Raw genomic sequence first — 23,378 nt, 5'->3', positions numbered from 1 at the left:
GCCGAAATTGTTAAATAAATATGTGTTTAATTCTTCTTTTAGACGATTCATAGGTTCTTCTTTCGATTCATATCGAGAGTATTGGGCACATCCGATTAATAAGAAGGATATCTAATACGTTTCTGTAATAATAGAATTACGATATAAGAGAAGAACAATGCATTAACCGTAATTAAGCTATTTATTAACACTCGCCGTATTCTTGCATACGTACAGGACAATATTCTTTGTTAAAAGCAAACGTTTGTTCTTTTGCGAAATTTGAATCAAGCGTGAAATGTGCATAAAACGTGAAATCTGTTGCTGTGATTTTTTTAAACTATCGCATTTTTTTCTATTATTTATTACGTCATATCGACGAGAGAGAGATTAAATCATTTATAACTGCAAAATTAACTGTTTGAATGGTTTACATAAAAATTGGTCCGGTTTACAATTTGCGCAGGAATATTGCGTGCGCGTGTAAGTTTACCTAACTGGTTAACGTATCTTCTCGCCGGCTTGCGGATACGCGTGAGCTTTCGCGGAATGTTCTTTCTAATTTCAAGCCGTCCTCCCATGGGTATCGCGGTCGCAACGTCTCTTTCCAACGTTTTTCTACGTTGGTGAAAATTTAATTATCGCGTCAACCGAGCTTGGTCGCTCATGCACACAGAACCAGCCGTGAACCGCTTGGTTTCACCAGGATTTCTCGTGAGGCACTGTGCCGGCTATTATTTTCGTATTATGTGCAAAGAATATGTCTACAAGAAAGGATATTAGAGAACATACATTTAGATGAAATGTTTAACCAGACCGATTTCATTCACGCCATGAAAATTATAAATAAAAAAGCATGAAGATTCTCTTCACAAGTAATTTCACGAATATGTCGCGATATTATTTTCTCTATAGGGACGATTTTTTTTTCTTTTTTTAGTATTGTCTTTAACGACGAGCTGAAAGCAGAATCGCGATGTTTCGCAATGGGTCAATGATTCAAAGCAGATGTCAGAATAGGAAACGGATGGCCGGGGTGGACGGCGTATCGAGTTTAGTCGCGATAGCGGCCGTAGCTTTGTCCGTCAATTCCTGCCATGTCGAGCGGACAGATATTCCTCGACGAAGTAATATCGATAATGAGCTGTACTCGTTGCTTTCGTAGTAACTCCGTTCATTAGTTGTTTTACTAAACTTGGACTCTCTTACGATTGAGTTCGCGTGAGATAGCGGCGTAAAAGTTTGACATATTATTTATTTTGGAATTATGTAAAATTTTGACATTACGCGCGTCACCTTTAGACGTTGCATGACAAGTGAAATGGAAGAATGTTTCTTCCAAACAAACCGCAAACGTCTGCTATTGAAATACGCGATCGTCTTTAAGGCCAATTACGTTCCGAGAATTTGCGGAAGTTTGGAATACTTAGTGGCGTCAATGGCGCGTTGTAATGTCGGCAGTAATGTGATTCTATCATCGTCTTTCGTTGGTGACCTCTTCTTCTCGCGCCAGCGTGCCGTTTTGCTCAACTGTTAGACGAGCCACGAACCGTGATTCTCGATGGAATGCTGAGAACAGTACGAGGTCTCTCCATGTCCGTCGATCCTCTCTCGTCCTCTTTCGTTCCCTTTATCCTCATGTTCCATGATGCCGCGATACCGTTGCACCAACTGTTGGCACAAACCATCGTGATGCGCCTGCGAGGCTACGGATATCGAAAATGAGGTTTCGACCGGCATACCGATGAAAAGATAACTGAAAGATATAGTCGATCTTCTTTTATAATTAGAGCTTAATCCACGCTACAAGCACAAAATATAGATTTTTTGTACTTTGCACTTTTAAATATTTAGCTCGGAGGAATGCATAATAATAAAAATAATATTTAACAAATTAGTTTACAGTAAAAGATAACATGCTTTTTATCAAGGAAGCCAGTAACAATGATACATATTTTTAGTTTTAATATCAAATATATCTTTTAATGACAAAAAATATTATTTTTAGTAAAGTCATTTTATTTTTTAATACTTTTTAGTTTTTATTAATGTCATTTCCATTTATTTTAGTATATATTATATTTCTCTACGTATAAGAGAGCGTTTAAACAAAAAGAGAGAGAGACACCAAAGATAAAAAAAAAGTATTTAGATAAAAATAATTGATACATAATTTTATTATTTATTATTTATCAAAAATAATATTTTATTTTAATAAAAGATAATATTTTATTATTTGAAATTTCATGATTTTGTTTTGAAATGTACAAAGCGGGAAGAATTCGTTTAATAAACGGCGTTAAAAATTTAATGCAATATCGCAGCATAGGCATGTGTAATTTAAACGCGGAAAATAAGGTTACGCCGAATGCACATTTGCTCACGATGCCTCGTAAATGAATCCTTGTCGGAAGGTCTTGGAGTCTCAGCGTATCCGAGTGTTATATTTCGAAGGGATGTGTGTGCAGGTTGTATATCGCGAGGTAAAACGACCTGTGCATCTCCCCGCCAGTCGATCTTACCACCTGGGTACACCCAGTATAATATCCCATGTACAATCTTTCCCATGTAAATGAGTGTCCTATTTATGCAGCGTGGATTTATGCAGGGACTGCCAATGTCGACGCGTTCGATTGTCACGCAGGCACTTGTCGGATGCACATACGGAACGTGCTACAATTGTAGATAGCGGAGAAAACAAGCCGATAAAAGTGGCGGTTCGAAGCAATGCGACATCGTTTCAGCGCAGTTAAAAATGTTTTCGATGAATGAAATGTATTCCAACTTGAAATATCAAGTGTAAATGGAAGATTTAGATCTTAAAAGTTTTCGAGACGTATTTTTATCTTCGAATTTCTTTAAAATTCGGTGAATCTCTTTATTTCCTTTCAATTCTTTTGAAACTGATATTCTCTATGAATATTTATTTCCTTTCATGTTCCATCCGTTATAATTAATTTTATCTTTATTTTTTGTTAAGGATAGAATTTTTCTTTTGTTACACTTGTGCCGAATTCTTATTTTCCGTTATTAGTTTTTCTTCCTCTCTATTTTTTTTTTATCTTTTAATTTTATCCCGTGAATTTTGTGCTGTTTAATATTTCAACGGACGCGCTTAAAATGCGGTAAAGATTATTTCGCTTGACGTTTCGGTGCAGCAGGTACTCAAAATTCTCACGGCTCGCGCTTCTTCCGACGAAAGTAAAGTGAAGCTCCTCGCGCCCACGCTCCTCCGTTTGTTCGCGTTTTGTTTGTGCGCGGCAACATTAATATACGACCATCTCGTCCATAATTTAGGCGTCGAGCTTGCGAACTCACGGGACGCAACATTTCGTCGTTTAGAAGGCGTCGGCGGTGGTGAGAAATCGTGCGAGGGTGGGTTGGTCGGTCGTATTTCGTATGCAACAGGGAAACGTCGTTCCGTCGTGTATTCAATATTATCGTCCAGCATTTCTTGTCCTGGGTTCATCAGCTGATTTCTATGGCTCATTGTCAACATCGACACGTGCGGAAAATCAGCTCCAGCGCTCTTCCATTGCATACTCGTCTCTCGTCTTCGCTTGACATGTCCTTATCGTACTTCACTGAAGCGGAGTATATTCGAAATGGGATGTACGTAGGTAGATACTGAATGACTGTAAGATTTAGAATACTTTAATTTTAAGACGACGTCAGTGTCGATTTTATCACTCTTTTAGGCGACAGTCTGGATTCATATATATATTCTTATCTGACTTTGGTGAATAATATATTATTCAATGTAAAATAAAATATATGTAAAATAGTAATATTTATTTAATGTGATTATTAAAATTTTAATTAGAATAATAGTAGGTACATTATTTTTCCTCTATACAAACACACAAATTGTAGTAACGTTACCGTGTATTATTAATTATTAGAATAATAGTACATTACTTTCGCTCTACATGATAACGTTACACAAAATACAGTAACGTTATCATATATTAAGATCAAAGTTCATTATTAGATCATTATTTCTAATAAACGAGCTAGGTTCAAGTATTTCGTCGTCAATTTAACTTAATTGGTCTAACACAAAATGATTAATCTATATTATTCGAGGAATTTATATACCCACGTAAATTCTAAAAGTAGATACAGTTGGCTGAATGCAATTACACGCTGTTTCGAATATTTGAAGAACAATGCGGAAAGGCCGCCGCGAAGTCGAAGTTCATTTTGACGCCGGAGCGTAAAGGGCGTGCGATGCGAGGAAGATTATTCTTCAGGAAACGTCGGACCGCAAGAGGGGCCGCGGCGAATGTACTCGATATAGTGCGCACGCTTTTATTATGCATACGACAGATTTACAGCGAGACGTACTTGCATTTTACTCCGCATCCTGCCGTAGACGCCGCGCGTCTGTAAGACCGAATCAGCCGGCAACGCGCGCGCGCGCGCGGGGCTCTTGTTTCCTCTCTTGCAATTCAATTGTGTCACGATATTACCAAGGAGGGTGTTGTTTCTGTCTTGCGCTGAGGTACGATCGCGCACAGATTTTACCACTGTTTTTCACAGTTAGCGTAGTCTCCGCGGAACGGTACGAGCCGCGAACATTCTTCGGATGCCCCGCTCGCTTTTTACGCCCAAAGTTTTTTTCCCCCCATAATTTCAGGTATCTCAGTTAAACAAATTCTCGCGTAACATCAGCGAGTCGCAGCGAGTATATTTTAATTATACAATTTATACGGAAGTACGAAAGCTCCGTTGTCAGGAAATTCCTGGCCAAATATAGGCGGACAACTAAATGTACAGAAACCAACGCTTTTCTATTAATGTTCTACGGGAACTGAGGCGCGTGTATCACGCGCATTCTTCGAATGTTTCGCGAGATTCTCGAGTTTCGAAAATTCGTGACTTTTCTCCATCTCAGCTGGTTTTTAATTCACTGCGTTTTCCGCTGTTTCGACTTGGAAGGAGAGGAATCTCAATCGTAACATTTTCACAAAAGTGGAAACTACCTCGAGAAACGTTTCAAATATACTGTCGCTCGTGCAATTAACAGAGCCTGTGAATAAGTGCGTTAACCGTCGAGCATCATCTCGATGCCACTCTTTGTTACGAAGTTTGATACTTCTACGCTATGACCCGACGAGCTTTGATCACGTCGCCGTCCCGAATTCGGGAAATTCCATGGAGACACAAACTCGCGATATTAACTTTCGGCTTCTGACGCGCAAGCGAAGTCAGTCACGCCCTCGGTAAACGTGTCACCCTATACGTGAATACATGCCAGTCTCACGATTTATTCCCAGTTTCCGTACCTTAAATACGACAGGATCCGCGCGCGTTTCGTTTCGTGGTGAATCGAAAGCGATGATTAAGCGTCGTCGAGTCTCGCCTCGTGTATGAAGAACGCAAGTCACTCTCTCTCTCTCCCCGAGGCGTCTAATTAAATTGCGCGTGGTGAGGGGGTGGAGCCGAATAGAGAATAAAAAAAAAGGAGAGAGAGAAAACATTCCTCGCGTGTGTGCAGTGGCGAGACTCGCCCGTACGGTTGCTTCTCCTCCTGGGGGATGTGCTCGACGCGCGCGCTACCTTCCACGGATTCTAGCTTCTCTGGTCGCGTCTCGCAACGCGCGGGAATGTAATAATTACCGGGGCGTCTCTTATTACGCTAGAGGTCTCGCATTACCGCTGAGTAGTCGGCGCACGGTGATGAGATAGCGCGGGCCAGCCATGCCTTAGCAATGATCCCCCCCCTCGCTTCTCGCATTCAGCTTCTGTTCTACGCACGGTGAGATGCAGCTATCAGGCGCGCCTAGTTAGTCATTTAACACATAGTTGCATGCGGCGATCCCCTTGTTGCCATGTGAACGATTCGCGAATCGCGCGAGGATCGCGCGATTAAAGTCACGTAGATATCGCGGCGTACGTGTAAAATAAGTATGGAAAATTAGTACGAACAACGAGCGTGAAATCACATGATATATTATAACGGAAAATGTCTTCACATATACATACAATGTATGCTTCCGTTACGAATTAGTGTGATTTTTACGGTTTTCGTTCGCATAACTTTTTTTTTCTTTTTTTTTTACTTTATTATCATTTGGCGATAAATTGTTGTTTGAGAAAAATATTAATAAAATTGACATTAGCATCTGTGAATTTGATCACGAAGAATCTATTCAGAGTACTTTTATGTATTTAGAAACGTAATTTTCTGAAGATTTACGTACCCTGATACCTCATGACTTGTATGTTAGTTCGACAGTTTGATAACATATCTGTGATGAAATATCACTTTCTGACGAAATTATAGTGATTTTAATTTTTCTTTTTAACACGCCGTTTCATTTTTATGTCGGTTTCTCAAGGACAAGACAGGTCATAAAATTTGCATGAAAAATGGGAGAAATGTTATGCTATCGCCAACACGCGATCGAAAGCACAAGGATATTAATCAACAGGAAAGCTTTTTAAATGACAATTTAGAGTAGGTATTTTAGAGAAGACCAACTGCGAGTGAATTTCGTAATCTACTCAAACGCAACGTTGCACTAATAGGCGAGATATTACGTAGAAATGAGAATTAATCTGGAAAATTAAAAGATAAAATTAAATATGGATTAACAGCGATAAACTGCGATAGGACTATTTAATTATACATTCGCATGTAAATGGATTATAATTTGCCATTAGTGTAACAAAAAGTTTTTTGTAATTACAATTTACGACGTGTAAAAAAAAGATACGGATATAGAGTTTGTTTCGAATGGCACATAATCTGAGTCGGACTTCTGAATATTATTCAGCCACGCAAAGCGCGACGCATTTCTCAGCACGCCACACGACGACGCGATCCACGATTGTACTTATCGTGACGAATTTCCGCCGACGACCTGCCGTCTCTCTCTTTTTCTCCGGAAACCGCCTCTTCCGCCACTTTACGGAGGGACCAGAAGGAGAGTAGAGTCGGGTCAAACGCGGGCGGACTCTTTCTTCGAATAAGAGAGCTGCGGCATGCACGACAAGCACGATTCGTATAAATAATAAATGTCGATCGCGCGCGACCATACGACCGCACGTCACACATGACAATAAACGACAGGGGCGTAAAACGGAGGGAGGGATTGTCAGGCCATCGCGGCATCGTGCCGCGTCCCAACGATAATTCATAACGATCGTTCGAGTTAGCTCGTGTGCGAACTGACCGATAATCGCGACGTTGGTGGTCAGGAATTTTATCATCGTCGCGCCAAAATGCCGAAATGGCGTTTTCTCCTTGTCTTCACGAGATTTCGGCAATGCTTCATCAGCGGTCGGAGCAGTTTGGAATAAAAGATATGGCATGGATATGGTCGTAATTATGAGAGTCATTTTTAACTTGAAAGCATGTCCAAGGTGGATTTTATAAAAGGGATCATTTATTCACACACACATCACAGAAGGATATAATGATAATAATGACAGCTTTATAGCACGCATTCCCAAATTGGATTTGAATAATTCAAAACGGTAATTAAATAACAAATAAACGTACAATAACAACAATGCGTTGTAAATATTATTTTATACAGTTTTAATAAAATTTGGGAAGGAATACATCCTCTTTATCATTTTCTAGTAGGTATTCTGTTTTCTGACGTTTCAATGCGTCACACGCGGAATTTGTTAGTTGAAAACTCCAGCTAACTACGGATCTGTTGCTAGTGTTTGACGCTGAATAACCCTATAGTACGGTTGGTAATTCGCATCAAGGTTCGTAGCCACTGAGATCGCCGCTCGCGATTTCGATGCAGCAGAGTAGCGTAAACTGCCCGTTGCACGTGAAATTCGATCGCTTTTCTTGGCGCGCGCGACACCGCACCGCGCTGCTCCACATTCCGTTCAATTCTCGCGCGCGCGTTATATTGCGTCAGGTGGTAAATATCAAGAGCAAGGTTTCACTACGATGAGAGGAAACTACTAAGGGACAAGCGCGGGGATTCTGCCGCCTGAATCGCATGAATTTACAGCTCGAAACAGTGCGTCTTACAAAAGCGACGGTGTCAAAGGCTGGCTTATAAACAGCTGCTTACTTATCACATAGTGTATAATTCAACGCTTTACGAATTCTAAAGAATTTTGAGGTGACAGAGGATGAAAAGGGACAGATGTAAAAAAATTTGTGACTTTGTTATCGAGAGAGAAATATAAATAGTTCTTTAAAAATAATTTAAATACGCTGAAAAAAAATTAAATTTTCGTAAATATTTATTAAATGTAAACATTCATTTGATACAAAAACCATTTGATTTAACTGTCATTTTTTTTCATTGAATAAATATTTACTACAAGTATTATTACTATTCAAAGAAATTTTTATTTAAAAAAAGTATTATGATTTAGTAATTTTTTTTCGACGTATAAATACGCTTTTTATATTTTTTAAAAACATTTAATCAATTTTATATACTTAATTATGAGTTTGATATTCAGCTTGCTTCAATGGTGCGTAAAATGTGGTAAAAAACGAGAGATGATTAATCTTACATAAAACATTCGAAATAATACCTACATAATATGAATACATAGATGAGGAATGCGAAACAATCTAAATTCTTTTTTTTCCGTATGTTTTCTTTGCTTATAAAAAATATGAGATATATGTACATTCTCTGCGCGATTAATTTTACTTGGAAGGGAGAGACGTCAGGAAATTATTAAATTTCAAAACCAATTTGTTAAAGAATAACGTGACATAATCGTATAAGAATGTGCCAAAAACGCACATCGATATGTAATATATTAATTCATTTATGTTACGGTTATGGTTCATATTACATCTGGCTCCGATCTACGAAATCAGGATTTTTATTTCCTTGATTGATTCACTATGTTTAGTTCGAAGACTTGGCCGTGCAGAAAATACGAAAAAAGGACGAAACGTCTCGACGCGACGTAGTGGAGACTCGAAAAGAGTCGACTTAACGGTCAGCCAACATTTATGACCAACAAAGTACCGTTGCTCGACGGCGATCATTGGGTCGACATGTTCTCCGTTTCCTGCGAGACTCACCGGGTTATTTCATGCGTGATGATACAAGTCGTATACAGACGAACCGCTGAATTTTTATGAAGCAACGTATGTTGTATTGGATGAAGTAGTTGAATCGATAACACGGGTTAGATCGCTTTCGATCTTTCAGTCGATGTGTATTATTCCGTGTATTATTCCGATATATTCCGATATTCGTTCGAGTTGAAAGCACGGATTAATATCCATCGCCATCAATACGAAATCTTACATTCTCGATCGTGATCGAAATCGTAGACATTTTCGCAGATCTGTCGGCGCCCACGAGAATGAAGCCACTCGGTCTGTATTTGCGGTGCAATCGAATTTACCGAGTCCCTCCCCCTGGGCTAAGTTACAAACGACCGGCAATTTCCAACCGAGGCCCGGCTTCTCGCGGTGGCGCGTAAACTTACGTAAACGTATGTAAACGGCTAGTATCGTGCGCGGAGCCACATTTTCATCGATCGACGACGGTTCTCCAACGGTTTGCGCCACGTCTAGCAACATGGTAGACTTAACGTCGGTGGTTCCGGGACGAGTATACATCGGGGGTTGGCACGAAAGCCTCCCCCACGCATACATAGACACGTACACACGTGCGGCCGTGCTCTCGCCTTCTTTCTCTCATGATGTGTGCTAACGCCTCGAGCGTGATATATGTACGCCCTATATATACGGGGTGTATCGAAAGGTAATATCAATCGCGGCGGGGAGGTGATAAAGGACGAAGTGGAAAATGTAAACGATGTTTATCCGTACGATGCAATAGATTCCTGTTAACGTTTCTCTTTACGACTGCACGGAGGGAAAAGTGTAGCCTTGCATTTCGAATTATAGATTTTTCACGCTGAGGATATTCTAAATTTTGCTAAGAGAAAAATATCGTCGAGCAACACACTAATTCTGTTTTTCTAAAGAAAATGAACTAATTGAAATTGACGGATAAAGTATTATAAATTATAAGGATAATCTCATTTATATTTCTATAACGAAAAAAGAAAAAAATTAATTATTGATAGAATGAGTCGAAAATAAAGGAAAAATGTTACCAATTTTCCATTTTTTTTTTAATTTGATTTTCTAGAGAAAGTAAAGCTTCATGTAAAAAAATGATCTTTTTTTTTCACATTGATTCTTTTTTCGCGGAGAAAGTCCTCTTTCCGCTTAGGTACCGCTAATAACGGATCGCTCGGTATACCGCACGGATGTAACTGCAAAAACAATGGCTCCTATACTGTCAGAGCATCCGTAAGACAACGTATGTGCCGGTTTGCTTTGCCTACGTGGCGGATATGTGGAAGTGCGATTAGAATACATTTACGTTTCGCCAATGAACGCGCATCGCATTCGTACGTATATGCGATGTGTGTGTGTGTGACGTGTCCACGAACACATGTGTTCGTGTGCGTGAAGAAGTGCAATCAGGATCTACAAAGGTTGTAGCATTTCATAAAGGTCACATCTACCACAACGTTTCTCTACCAAGAGAGGGTATTAAAATCAACCCCCAACAGCCGCATTTAGCGCATAGCGCGACCGGCCGGGCCGGCCTTTTCTTCTTCAGCGGTCTCCATTTTCTGACATATCTAACTACGTCAATATCTCATAACGGTTGTTCATCTTTTTCTCTCTTTGTTATCGCATCTATATTTTTATACTCTTATCGTCACGACAAACGCGTGTATAAAACCATTTATTCCTCCGAGCATAAATTGACAAACGGGGGTGGTAGAGCATGTAACAACACTATATACCCTCTTGGGATTTTGTATATCGAGATCTCGCAGGAATTAATGTCGAAGGCAACGTTACTCAACCAATCGAATACGTTATAATATGCATCTGATACTTTTTTCCAACTTAAAATTACTTCTGAACAAGACACTTTATTCAATTTGTGGATTGCGAGAAGGAGAATTAAGTACCCCGTGTTTTCGAGAAGCGCTTTAACCCCTAAGCTTGCGGCTTCGAACGAATTGAAGAAAACGATCGGCAGGCTTTCTTTCCTGTTGTAAGGAAAAAAAATGGATAAGAGACCACGTGATGCTCCGCGAGACGTAATGACGCTTTTATGCGTATTGATCGCTGGTGGATCTACGCGCGAATGCGAACGCTATCCTGGCCTCGTCCTTATCCATCTATCCATCCACTACCTGGCCATCTACATATATTCCATCTATCGACATGCCCCTGCCGTGGCGGATGATAAATCTGATATCGCCACGCGAGACAACTTCGGTGCTCTCTTGCCGGAAAAATCGAATCATATCGCCTGGCGGTGATAGGTACATCGCGCGTGTCGCATACAGGGTGTACGTAAATTATGATATTGAAAAATGCGAGCGTATTTTTCGCATAGTTTTGAAATTTCCTTTTTTTCCTCTTTTTTTTTTTATTAAATATGGATAATTGCTAAAATATATACGATTTCTTTTTTCGATTTAGCAATTTTAACGAAATAGACGTGTTATCAAGAAAATAGAAAATACCTTTCTCTGCTAGAAATAATCCGGCTGTGTGATTAGCTTTTTCCGTAGGTTTGTTTGAGGTACACCTGCGCTCAGTAAAAGCTCGCAAGGACGGCAACGTATTGTCTCTACGATGAAACGGCGACAAGAATGGTGAACACGAGAGCGTTTCATTATTGTACGATAACGGCCTAATAAAATCGACGTTGTTGCAAGATGCGTGGCCATATAACGTTACATCACGCGTCCACGTCACGCGGCTCTCGTCCCCTTTAATAAAATTAATTGGTCTGTTCCCCGCCTCTGCAAGTACGTCACTAGGAATAGTTAACTCAGAGAGAATTTTACGGGAAGTGGCGGTTTTCTTGAAAAATTAAACACGACTTCTTCCACCTTGAATTGTGTCAGACATGCGTATATTTACGCGTCACTTGTTTAACTTATTTCTCAAACTTTACGGTCTCCTTGTCCTTAGTTTCTCTAGCTCTTGAATCGATTTCTATAAGGTAAAGATATATAAGTAAGAAAAAGCGTTAAAATTATAAAAATACAGAATGAATTATTTAATGACGATGAACTATTTTTTACAGGCTGCGACTTACGATTTCGTTGATAATGGGAAAAATGCTTGATGCGATTATACGCTTTCTCGCTGGCATTTCCTATCCTTTCTTTTTTTTTTGCATTTATTATTTTATCTTGTTTATTGAGCCTACGAGAGATTTGAACTTTCCAATTTCTTTGTTCATCAGTCGAATCGAAAATCGTTGACGCTTTACAAAACGCCGGGCCCGGCACTCGTGCACCGACACGCTTTCTTGCGCAATTTTCCACGCGTTTATTTTCATTAAATGGAGATGAAGAGGACCCGTGAAGCGTGTTGCTCCGCCATGAGAACTTTAGGAAATTCGTCGAACGTTCGTTTTCTCCCGCTCGGCGGATTCTCACGAGAATGTTCTTAAATCCACTGTTCTTACGCAGCGTAGAGCATTGCGCGCGGAGAAATTTTCGTAAGAGTAATGCCTCGAGAGCGCAATTGCGGCGTGGGTCTTAATATACCATTGCGATATAATCGCGGTTTCGACGCACGCGAAAGTGATCTCTTACACTCCTCGGCAATAATTAGTGCGAGATATATTTTTAGAGACCTCGGAATATTTTGCCTTTTGCTAGCACTTAATTTTTTTCTTTTCTCCTCTTTTTTTCTTTTTATAATTTTAAACATTATTTAAATCCAACTCGTAAGTGCGCATGCAATAAAATTATTATTATTTTTATTATTAATTTCTAGAGGATATTTTTAATATCTTTTATACAGATCTGTACATATCTTTTGTTGTACTAATTTGTTATTTTTAATTACTTATAATTACTTATAATTCTAGTAATTCGTAATTCGTAAAGGATAACATCAAGAGATCTTTTTGCTTTCTAGAAATGTTAAAAAGAAACTTTTATGGCTGTTTCTTCTGAGATTTTTGATTTACAACTTTTTTCCTTGTACAAAATTCGTGATAGATTTTCACTGCGAACGCCAAACATCATTGCAGTCTATCTGAGGTCATCCACACCGGTCAGTTTCTGAGTCGGTCTAACGGACTCGCGTGTAGACAGTTTATTTGTCGGACTTCACGGTAACGTTCATCAGAAAGGGGGCAAAAACGCGAGTAAGGCGAGGCCGGTTAGCGATGGTGGAGGCGCATTAATACCGGGAGGATGACGGTATAACTCGGCCGCACCCTTGTAAGAGGCACCATCCAATAATAAAATCCGCGTCATTTGGTTAAAAGCTACCACGAAGAGGGGTATCTAGTATCAAGGTGTGGCAATGCGACCCTTATCACGCGACCTGTACCCACCCTGCACGAACCACGCTTCCTACGTATCTTTCCTTCCCTTTCCTCTTCTTCATCTTTACTCCACGGGGTAAATGCGTGCGCGCGCGAGAACGGTCAGTTTATTATAATTGAATTTTGCAACTAGGCTAGCGTTTCTGTATAACAGGGATAACTGCGTTGATGATATAAACGACTACAATAGCTATTGTTCAGAGAGTCTCGATGCGTCCACCACGGGGGTTGGCTCGTTAATGTCGCAGACACTTTACGGATGTTCCTCCCCTTCCTTCCTCGTGATTATCTTTTTCGCGAATTCCTCTTCTTTTCCCGGCCATTCTGCTCTCCATTCGGAGCCGCTGATTGTTCGTTGCTTCGTATTTCTGACCGTTATTGGCTCCGAGTCCGTCATACTTAAGCTGGGTGCTTCCCGCTATTTTTAAACGAGTCGCGTGGATACCGTTTAAGATATTTCCGCGCAGAACTTTGTCGCTGACGGAAATTTCGATACTGCGGACGCGGTATATTCCGTATCGGTTCAGTGGGAAAAGTACAAGGCCTCCTAAAAAGATATAAACATATTTATCCGTTGTAAGTTCACACGCGTGTTGTAGTAGCTACGAGATTGTTGCATACGGAAATTTTTCTTACTATTATTTCTCGAATCGACTGACTTGATCGGAACGTTCAGATCGAGGTACCTATTACAAAAGAGAACGTTCGCGCCTCTCTCGATACCCGTGACGATAAAAAATCTCCTCGGAGCAAATCGGTTTCTCCGTAGTTCCCACTGCGGTTTGGTACAGAAAAGAAAAAAATTATGCAGAAAAAAAGAAGAGAAAAAAAGTTAATCTATGTAAGAAGATTACGCGAAGTATATACTATCAAAAGTTCGCGTGTATAGATATCTTTGTTACCTTTCATTAGCTTTACGATCTCCGTTAGCTTTACGATAATTTCCTCATTTATAATTCTCCGTATTTTCTATTTATCCTACTTATATTGTACTTATGTCTTTAGAAGCTCTATAAGCGGAACATTAATAACGTTAACAATCGGGATACATCAGACTTTCTGTTTGCCGATAAACGCTTAGAACATAGTTCGCTGTCATCTGTCGCTTTTTTTTCTTTTTACTGTATTTTTCGTTAAACTTCCCGTTCTTAGAGTTCTCGAGTCATCGGTGGTCCGGTAAAACGGTACAACCGCCGGCAGCGGGAAGAACGAACGGCGGGGAGGGGTGTTTGTACATCGACCGTGTGCTCGGGTCAAATCGATCGGTTCGCGATGCCGAAGGAACCGGTTTTCGCCATGGAGCATTGGCGGCCAGCAGCGGTTCTCCATCCATCGCCCGCGCGATTAACGACCGGTACCTACCTGCTGGAAAGAAACGAGATCGGTGCTCTCGTCGCAACCTGTACACTTAGAAAGTTGCCGCCGTCCCGCCGCTGCCGGCGACACGTAATCTGGAACGCGCCGCGATAGACGATTTCGCAAACCGCGCGCACAACCATGTTTCACGACGATATTCCTGGCGCGCTATGAGAACGGGATATCCCCGGGGAAGCAATTCGATTTACGGTCTCGGCTGATTTGTGATAGCGTAATTTTATGTAATAGCGCAACGGAAAGTGACGCATAGTGATTTTTGTAAAGTCGAAGGAAGAAGTATTGCGAGGTCGTACGAGATCGATATCTTAGCGATCACGATTGATATATTACGTGGAATATGGAATATGTATCCGTAATTCCGATATACAGAGATTACAAAATTGGAATTAAATGAAATAAGTTAAAACAATTAAAAGTAAACGTTACACACAAATTAAATTCGATTTGTTACTCAATGAAATGTTAAAATAATTGAATTTTATCCGTCGGAATTTTATCAAATTTCTGCAGAAGCGAACCGTCACTCGACCATGAAACTCGAACTAAATGTATAAACAGATCTGTGTTTTAGAATTTTCATTAAACAGAATGAAGCTAACGGGATTTCGGAATTAACGAAATACGATTAATATAAAAATCGTTCGATAAATTATAGCGCGACAGTTGAAAAATAACGAATTCGTATATGATAGACTTTCTTCGGAATTATGATTTATAACTGCTCACGCGAAAACAGTGCCACTGTAGTGCGATGGCTTGTCACAAATCTCGTGATGTTCACTTGACTCACACGTTTCGTGCAGAAGATTGCGCGCTTCAAAAATGCGATCAGATTGGCTTTTTATTGTTCGTAATACGGTCATAGCACGGTCGACAATACCTCGATCGATATACGCAGAGTAGCGAATCGTGATGTTCGTGACTCGGCCAAATCTTGTTTCTTCTTGACAATTTCTCATTTAATAAAAGCCAGATTTATTCTTGTATCTAGTATCTTCTTTTGCAGATATATTTATCTATCTTTATATTTTCAAACGTTGCTGAAATTGTAATAGCTTTTACTTATCTCCAGTGAATTGTTTCTGTATTTAAACGATATAGTTGACTTGGTAGTATCACATATCAAGTTTATATTAGTAATCCAATTAAAGCGAGTGTTTAAGTTTACTCTATAGACGTCTTTAACAAAACCCAATTACGTTCTGAGTAATTCTGCCTCGACAACGGAGAAGAGCTAAGGCATATTTTGCATCGTGACTTGCAGTTGCATCAAGTCATCTCAAAATTGCCATGTGCCTCGCACCTTGACCCTTGACCTCTTTTTGCCGTAATAAATGCAACGTGAATGTTTGCCCTCGTTACTTTCGTCATAAGGCTTCGCATGGAAACGAAAACATCTCCGGATATGTATAGTCCCTTCGCTTGTGCCAGCAGATTTGTTACTGTCCTCAATGCAGAGAGTATCGTCAATTGTTTCTGCAATTCTATGAGGTCAATCATGACAACTAGGACAATAAATTGAGCACGACGATACCACATTTCTGTAGATGAATCGAGCTAATTATATGAATGTGAAATACATGAAATTTCGTACTCCCCCACAATGTCATTACATATCACGTTCTATGAAATCAAGTTATATCGTTACTCGATGACTTGTCGGATTTACCGCTTCTCAATCTGTCATTTGCGGAGGTCAATGCCACATAGAGGAGGCGGTCGTGACAGAGAGAACCGGACTGAAACCGTGTTCAATGCGAATCGGTACATCAATACATGCGGAAGAGGAAAGACATAGTCAAGCGGGTTAATGTCGTTCCCCTCAACCCGCATTTTCCATGTCGCAATCAAAATGACACGAATCGCGCGATGTATGGGTGCACGTCGCCGTGCAAGCGGAAAGCGGATCTCGTACGACGAACCGTGGACCTCTTTCTCTTCGCGGCACCCTGTATATTCCGTACACGCAGCCAGGTGAGCTAACGGTGCTCCGAAGCGGTGAAGTAACGGGCTCCCGCCGCGGTTTGTCGTCGCTGTACTTTTATTTCACGCGGATACCCCAACTTTCATGAGAATGTATATATCGTGCCTCATCCGTTTCTCATAAAACCAAACGATCTTTTGATATATGGTACCATTCTTTTTTAGAGAGAGATTAGGACTGTTTAATTCTCCCTCACATGTTGGCGTGAAAGTTTACTCGCTCTTGGAACTTAATAAAAGTTTCAGATGTACTGATTGTCGGAGGTGGAATAGAGTCGTATATTTTATTCTTGCATGGTAGATTACATCGACAATCGTTATATGTATACTCGTAACCGTATTACATGAATAATATTTACATTTTTAGTTAATAAAATTAATTACACGTCCGAATATATGTCAAATCATTTATCGGAGAAATTTTTAGATAAAAATAGTAGCTTAAAATGCGCCAAAAAATAGTTTGACACTGTGTGAACGAGATAAATCGTTTGCAGGCATTAAACTGTTCTTCCGCGACGCATTCGCATGCACACATGCGCCCGCCAAACCAGAGTTTTCGGAATGAATGGCGGTGAAACGTTTATGCATCTGTGAGCGGTAATATGCACCACGAACTAGTCGGCAGAACTTTCCATAACGCTGAATTAGAATTGAATCCAGATTTCGTTGTATACATTACTCCGTATCTTTCACGTGCAAATTATTGATTTTCACGCGGTACTGTCGCGAAAAGTCTATACACGTTTGTGAATGACAGGGGACGCAATTCACGAGAGAATCGTAAATTTGTTTGAGGAAAAAGTAAACATTGATCGAGACAGTATACGTTATATGTTACTCTCAATGGCGTAATTTATATTGATATTTTTTTATTTTCACATCATTACGTATTCATGTCACGTATGGCTCATTCTTGAGTAAGAAAAACTAGTTTGCTTCAAATGTTCGATATTTTTTACTGGATGAAATTTTTCTCGGATGGAGTTTTGTTTTTTTGGAATCTTGTTGCCACGATCTCCGTTGTGTTCGTGAAACATCCGCGTTATTATTACTAATTTTCGCGATTGTGACAATGCGATGCGATAAGACGCGGTAACGGATGCATACCCTATGCGAGATTAGCAACAATACCTACGTCGGATGCACACGGTGTTGATGACCTGATCTCCAAGTGGCTGCGACGCTTTATTATATAGAGCGTAGAATGAAGCTTCCGAATAAAACATAATCTACGTGATAAATCATTATTAGCACGCTAAAATGTCAGTAATATGTAATATTACAAAAACACAAGTAATTAATATCTGACAATCTAGATAAGAGACTTTTGTCCATTATTGAAGAACTTATTCTTTAGCCTTTATAGACTACCTACAAATTCGTATTTAACTCTTGACTACAGTAACGGATCATTGGACACGAAGCAAAAATTTTTAGACGATTGTACAATCTATACGATTGATACTATCTGTATGATTGTATACTTGTCTGTGTTGGTACTATGAGATGATGCTAAATTGTAAGTAAAAAAAACTTTGAACCTTTCTCTATCAATTACCATAAAGTAGAGATTCACTTGCATTCTATATATATTTCAAATAAGACACTTTAGAATAACTTGGATTATTTATAGCTGTAGTTGAAGGTTAAAAAAAAGTAGCGAACATGTGTCACAAAAGTAGACATGTTATTTTCAAATTTAAAAAGAGATTATTTATTGTCAATTTTAAAAAATGTGTTCGAAATGAAATTTCTTGGAAACGATCATGTTGGCAGTCAACAATAAAAAATCGGACGATTCGATAGCCGATCGGAATTGAAATGTTTGACGTTCCCGAGAATGTATGCACGCGACACGATAGAGATGAACCAACGATAAATATTAAAACGCACCGGTTATGAAAGGCAAACGACAGAGACGCACAGAGAGAAGGAAGGTCGTCGAACCTTCGTCACTCTCAAACTCGTTTCCGCGGATGACTCGTAAGGAATTCAGCAACGGAATATCTCTTACCTAATCGTTCTTATATCATTCGTTACGCTACGCTTTTTCGTAAGTCGGTAATCAAAAGCCTTTCGCTGAACCTTCCGACTTGCGTCTAACGCCTTCGCGAGAAAATCCGGCTTTTGTGCCTCGCCTAAATAGCATTACAATAATTGCATTTGTAACAAGCAATTATATAAGTAAAATATAAAGAAGATATTTATTGATAAAACAGGATTGAAAATTTTTTTCTGAAAAAGACTTCTTAGTTTGGAGACTTAAAAATGTTTGGCAAGACTTTTTTTTTAATCGACGAAAGAAAGTGCATGATTGCTTGTATGGCAATTAAAATATCACGGAAATACACTGACACGTGCTAGATATAATGCGATATCTTGCACTCGCTGGAAGGAGAGTGCAAATAGTAATTAAACAAAGACAATAAGTAGGTTATCGCAGATCAGTGAAAGTCTATCCGGATACTGATGAGTGTAGGAGAAAAGTCAGTACTCTGTTCATTATTGCGGGACAATAATACCTTGATAAGAGAGACTATATACATATATATATATATATATATAAATAATTAATTCCTTTCTGATTACGTAATCGGATACGCTCCTCGATTCTTTCGCTTAGAAAGTCTTTCACGGTAACTCTTCTATTAAAATTAATGACGTATACTTTCCATGCGTTGTTACTTGATAAAGGCTTCCCAATGGATGCGATTCGAAGCTTAACAATATATGCTTTTAGCTATGATTTTGTTTTAGATTTTAAAAACGACAAACACAAAGTAAAAATTGAAATTGTTCTTTATTTATTGACGTAAGAATTGATCTCAAACTTAATATTTTTATTCCACACTATTTGCTGATTTTTAGCTTTATTTATACTTATTTTAATCATGCTATTACAGTTTATTCTTAATTTTTAAATTTAATTAAATTTTGATAAAATTTGATGTAATGTTTATTTTATTATCAAAAAGATATAGATTTATTTTCTTAGTTTTTATGATAATCATTCAACGTGCGATATTTTTGAGGTTTTAATGATTTTATACAACTGACACTAATTGACATTTAATCTAAAGACACTTCTCGTTTTATACACATCTCTGAAAAGATCCGATAAGAATTTATTCTGGTTAATAAGAAAATATTTTTATACTTTCTCGAATGTCTTAAGTGTTTTTATATAGTTCTAATAAAGAATGCGGCGTTTCATTTATTCCCGTCGAAGTATTTTCGAAAAGCGCGACGGTAATCGCTACGGATATTTTTAACAGCTAGGAAATCAGACTCCATATCGTTGGTCGACGATTTGCAGCCGCCGGCAGAAACCTTACATATTCAACAATGACTCACATTTCCAGGAGTGTAACTCACCCCTATTCTCACCCACGACAATGTACCGCGCCATTGTTCGCCTCCTCACCCGAGATCGACTGTCCCTCTCTGATATGACGTGCTTCATCCAATTTCTCTTCTTTTTTTTTTCTCTTCTCTGACACTCCGCCATTTTTACGCGAAATCACTGCAATTTTCATTTAGACGTTTGTTCGGTCTCTTTATTTCTCAAGAGCGATGATGGCTGTAACGATTCGTACGAGACTAATTTGAGGTTTCGTTTGAGTGATTTTGTGATATTTCCGGTTCTCAAAAGTAAGACATTAAATAATACACGAATAAAAAGAGATAATCAGTAAAATTCGAATTTCGAAAAATTCAGATTTCTAAAATACTTGGCAACAAACTGCATCAAACGAATGATAATTGTTACAATCAGATATACAAGAAGAAATACGCGTAATTATAATCAGATACTCGAGAAGAATAATATAGAGAAGAAATAACGATCTAGTTCCGAGGTAAGCATTCGGTCGACGATAAGATAACGATTTTATTAAACAAATAGTAGTGAGATAAACACAGACTTGCTTCGGATAGGATATACTATTAGCGTTTTAATGAGACTGTTCCTGTCGGCGCTGTGTATCAGTTCGAGTCTCAATCAATGACGAGGCCTCTTTGATTAACGGTTCAGCGTTCGGGAAAAAATCTTCCGAACACGATATCTGACCTTAATGAGCTGTTCGCATCTCACACATATGCACCTTGCAATGTAACATTTCTTATTATACTATTCTTTTTGTCTAAAATTTTTGTTACCTTAAAATGCATCGATAGATAAGAATATATAAAACCGTTAGATAAGAAATGAATAAACGGCCTGTGATTTATCTTTTTCTTCTTTCTATTAGTTGAACACAAATAAAATATATTTTGTGTAAAATAAATAAATTAAATATTAGATGTGCTGCTGAACTAATATTATAATTAATTTTATATTAATAAAAACTAATTTAGCAAGTTGTGTTTTAAAATACATAAATGTTTAATTTAGTTTTTTAAAATGTGTGATAAAATATATTAATAAATTAAGAAATCCTGTTCTACGTATTAATATCTTGTGTCCGAAGAGAGATAGAGTTCTTCTGTAAGGAGCAACGGTCAGGTGTAACTATGGCCTTGACTCAAGCTCGACGTTTCCGGAAGAGGTTAATACCCGAAACGCATCGTTGCCTCTTAGGGTTGGAGCGTGTCGTGAATGGTTTAAGTTTTCTTCGCTTCGTGCAAGGAATCAGCCATTCGGTCGATGTTCCTATTTATTTCCGAGCTCTCGTAACTTTGAAGGTCGAAGGAACTCTGGCTCGGATAATGTTATTAAATTTATCGATCGTCAGTAAATACAAACCGTGTAACTCATATCGTAATATGCCGTAAATGACCGATAGTATCGAGAAAAAAAAGTTTATCCGTCGATCATACTCATTAGTTCAATAGTCTCAATGACGGAGCGACAATATTCTATAAATTTACTTTTATTTTCTTCGATAAAAAAAAAGATTGAAAGATTTTAATTTATACGAAAGAAGAGATTTAAAGAAATCGCGCGAAAAAAAAACTAAGAGGAGAGCCTCATTTTTTTAATACGTGTGTTTATCGCACAAGAGTGTTATTACCTTTTTTTGTGTTGTACTCTTTTGATGTTTCCGTCGTACGTAACTTTATCGCGGTTTCTACGTCGCGTCGTGCCGAATCACGACACATTTGTCGGTCAATTAAAAAGTCCACGGTACGATCTCACCGGTCCGGGGAACGCAGAAGAACAGGCGAACGCATGTCGGTGAACGTCCGCGGGGGGTCGTCGACCCAGGCCGACCAACCGGAGGAGGCGGTGAAGGAGGAAGAGGAGGAGGAGGAGGAGGAGGAGGTGATGGTCTCGGTCGTCTTCCTCGACTTTAATGCCGAGTTGTCTTTTGCGCCGCTTTCAGGCAGTGGCATCGCCTGCCTCCGGCCTTGATCCTCATGTTGAAAACCCTGGTCCGTATGATTATCCCAGTAATACGATGTCGTCACCGAGCCTTGAAGCCGAAAGGTCATCTCGACCGCCGGCGCGATTTGCGCGTGATATGGTTCCTCCTTATATACACAATGTTCTAACAGGAAAGCTCGATATCAAATCGTCGTGAAAAAACGAAAGGACTTACAGAGGTGTTTACTTTTAATTTTATCATCTGTGTCCGTCATAATATTAACATGTCAAGTTTTGATTAATTATTTTTTCCTTAGTCTTACGTAATAAATATGACAACGTTGTACTTATGATATAGAGACGTGCGAAGACGAGCATTATAAATAATACTAGAAAATATATTGTGTGTATTATAACATGTAACATTTTCACGTTAGTGTTTTGAATGATGAAATTTTGAAGATTTTTGCTTGTAATGTTGGATGGGAAGAACATTTTTTCTTGACATAAGTTCTCTATATATTCCTAAGATTCTTCAATTTTTAAGTAGCTTATCCAGCACTTTAAACCTCATATTTAGAGTTTAGAAAATTGATATGACTCCCGTTTTTGCCAATGTAGATTACTTTTAATTTTTATTTAATTTATCTTTATCTTTTTTCGTAAATTTGTAAATAATATTTTAATAATATTTGTTTTACTTTACTGACAGATTTTTCTCCATTCCAAAAATAATAACAAGTCTTCCGAGATAATCAACAGTATTATATTGTCGACCATATTCTAATGAAAATTCCATTTTGATAATTTCTAAATTTTATTCATTTAATTTCATATTTTCTATATAAAAGTTTACAGACAAGATCATAATTATATGCAAGTATTGTAGGTTGATTTTAATATCGTGCACTTAGCGAAAATTAAAGCTATTGCAGATATAATTTTATTAAATAAGAAAAAATTAAATAAATGTAGCATTAAGAACAAGACTACTTTCGCTTTTTTTTATTTTATTAATGTTTATTTCATCCTAGCCTTTTTATGGCATTATTTGGAAAACAACACTATCAAAGAAAAAACCTTTCTTGGTGTGTCATTCGATTTTTTTTCTTTTTTCAGACACTGTTCCGTAGTCAACCGCAAGGCGCGACACCGCAACAACTACAACTTCTACAGCAGCAGCAACAACAACAGCAGCAACAGTACTTAGCCGCATCCCAAGCGCAGCAACAACAGCAGCAACAACAGCAACAAAACTTTCCTACTGCCCCCTATACTGTTATCAGTGGACAGGAGCCTTACGTAGGGGCGCTGATAGCTGGCGCACCACCTCCTGTAGTACCGCAATACTATGGTGTCGGGCCCTGGGTCTATCCGGCTGGATT

General features: G+C 38.8%; 1 protein-coding gene across 1 annotated transcript in view; it reads left to right on the top strand.

Annotated features, from left to right (window-relative positions):
• The window catches only part of pum (pumilio), an 87,118-nt gene that overhangs the window by 51,477 nt on the left and 12,263 nt on the right, over window positions 1-23,378 (top strand). Inside the window, exon 10 of the mRNA XM_018505961.1 lies at window positions 23,113-23,370. Coding sequence (XP_018361463.1) covers window positions 23,113-23,370 — 258 coding nt within the window. The remainder of the gene's footprint in view (window positions 1-23,112; window positions 23,371-23,378) is intronic.

Source organism: Trachymyrmex cornetzi, unplaced genomic scaffold (genome assembly GCF_001594075.2).
Source record: "Trachymyrmex cornetzi isolate Tcor2-1 unplaced genomic scaffold, Tcor1.1 scaffold223, whole genome shotgun sequence".
Lineage (NCBI taxonomy): Eukaryota > Metazoa > Arthropoda > Insecta > Hymenoptera > Formicidae > Trachymyrmex > Trachymyrmex cornetzi.
The sequence above is the reverse complement of the archived record's forward strand: the minus strand, read 5'-3'. Positions and strand labels throughout refer to the sequence as shown.